Source organism: Quercus suber, unplaced genomic scaffold (genome assembly GCF_002906115.3).
Source record: "Quercus suber isolate HL8 unplaced genomic scaffold, Cork oak 2.0 scaffold_50, whole genome shotgun sequence".
In the NCBI taxonomy this organism is placed as follows: domain Eukaryota; kingdom Viridiplantae; phylum Streptophyta; class Magnoliopsida; order Fagales; family Fagaceae; genus Quercus; species Quercus suber.
Window position 1 is genome coordinate 1,222,159 of NW_027069515.1, and position 2,375 is coordinate 1,224,533.

At 41.3% G+C, this 2,375-nt stretch overlaps 1 protein-coding gene across 1 annotated transcript; it reads left to right on the top strand.

The window, feature by feature from the left end:
• The first annotated feature begins 935 nt into the window (after window positions 1–935).
• LOC136066883 (uncharacterized) lies at window positions 936–1,463 on the top strand. Its single transcript, XM_065771898.1, has one exon. It carries the CDS (start codon window positions 936–938, stop codon window positions 1,461–1,463), a length of 528 nt encoding a protein of 175 aa, XP_065627970.1.
• Window positions 1,464–2,375: the final 912 nt, after the last annotated feature.

Here is a 2,375-nt window from a genome sequence, read left to right on the forward strand (position 1 = left end):
ACCGCGACTAGTGTGATTTTTCAGAAAATTCAAAGTACGTAATGAGTCTCTAATTAATTAAATTCATATAGAGATATGGAATTGTTAGTTGAAGATATTTTTGATATTATTCGAGAGAAGATATTGAATACTTAAGGAATTTTTAATCATCAACAGGAGATTTTTAGAATTTAATAATTAGGAATGATAAATTGTGTGGGATTTGTTAGGTGAAATCAATCGCTCTAGATCCATTCTTATCATATTTTTACACTGTTAGATTTTTACGCTTTGTTAATTCTTTTTATTCGTAGATTTATTTTTATTTAATAGTTTAATTTAATTCAGATAGTAGAACATTCCATTTATTTTCGATTTTTCCAAATAGTAATTAACTTAGTGAATTTCGGTATTCAATAACATATTTAATCCTTGTAGGTTCGACATTCGTTTTCTCAAAGCACTTTACTACTTGTTACGATTCAGTGCGCTTGCAGATTATTTTACGCAAATAGGCACGACACACAGGAGGAGGACCAGGAAGGTACCAGTGCCGGGCAAAGAGAACGAGAGGGTCCCAAAGGCAGTAATGCCCCAAGCAGACTAGAGTGACAAAATATGAGCCTTCCATCCCTCACGGATACGGCTCTGCCACCTAGTATCGCAGAGATTCAGGCAATGAAGGAACAGATGGAAGTCATGATGAATGTCCTCAAGGGGTGAGTATCCAGAGATCTTGACGACCTAGTCAACCGAACTGACTCACCATTCACTGCTCCCGTTAATTCCTTCCCCCTACCACATAAGTTCCACATGTCGCAGATAGAAAGTTACAACGGAGTCAAGGACCCTCTAGATCATCTAGAGACCTTCAAGACCTTGGTGCACCTTCAAGGGGTAGCATACGAAATCATGTGTAGGGCCTTCCCCACAACACTGAAGGCCCTCGCAAGGGTATGGTTCAGTCGACTGACGCTAACTCCATCTGCACTTTCAAGGAGCTAAGTGCTCAGTTTACTGCACACTTTATTAGGGGACATAGGTATAAGAAGTCCACGGCGTACTTGATGAGCATCAAACAACGAGAAGATAAGACATTAAGGTCCTACATAACCCGCTTCAATAAGGAAGCACTCTCGATCATTGAAGCTGATGACAAAATATTTGTTGCAACCTTCACAAATGGGTTGCGAAAGGGTAAGTTTCTATTCTCTTTGTACAAGAGCTACTCGAAAACCATGTCAGAAGTGCTCTACAGGGCCACCAAATACATGAATGCTGAAGATGCGCTGCTAGCTCGGGAGGAAAAGCCTAGGAAAAGGGAGCGACAGGAAGACACACGGCAGGACCAAGGGCGGAAGAAGCCAAGAATAGAAGACCGAAGGGATGAAAGGTGCTATAAGCCCCCGGGAGGGAGGTTCACGAGCTTCACCCCGTTTGTAAGGTTGAATTTTATCAACCATCTTATTGGCTTTATTCCGTGACAATTTACTTGTATTTCAACACTTAGAAATCTTGTATTTAGGTGAGATTCATGTAAGGGTAGTGAGTGAGATAGTGTGAAGAAATGCTCAAGATTGTGTGAGGATGCAGGGCTTCACGACTAGGACTCGTGGGTGACTCACGACTGGCAAGCCGCCAAATTCAGCACACGAGTGAAGCATGCGAGAAAATGAATAGTCGAGCCAGCTGGAGCACTACAGGACAAAAAGTCCAGCCTAGCTGTTTTGTTATCTCGCGGCTTGAACTCACGACTCAGCTAAGTCGCGAGGCCAAGCCACCAACTAGCTTTGTTTTAAAAAATCTGACTCTTCGTATTCCTATCTCACCCTAGTATAAATACCCCTTAAACCCACGAAAAGTAGAAAGCTTCTAGAGAGAATTTTGAGAAAGAAACTCTAAAGAAAAACAAGGTTACTTCGTCCACAATCTTCACAAAGAGGCTCTTCAAATTCCTCTACTCTCACCCTCTCCATTAATACATCATTGAGAGGTTCTTGGCCAAATTCTTTTATCACCATACCCATGTCTGTGAGAAGGTCTTTAGGTGCTAAGGGAAGCAGTTTGAAAGGAACCAATGGTTATTAGTTGATGCTACGGTTTATAGCGGAATCCGGCAAGTTAGAAAAGACAAAGGTTTGGCATAACCTTGTTGGAGCAAGAAGCTTGGAGTGCTTAGGTACCTGGGTAGATTAAGCTTAGAGGGTCTATTACTGTTCATGTATCCCAACTTCATTTTCTAGTGGATTATTAACCACTTGGAGGGCGGCGGAGAGGTTTTACGCTGAGGGTTTCAGTTTCCTCTTCGATAACACATCGTTGTGTTGTCCTTGTATTTGCATCTTTCTTCTCTTAATCTTTACCATTTAATTTCTGTTGTGGATGTGATTTTATTT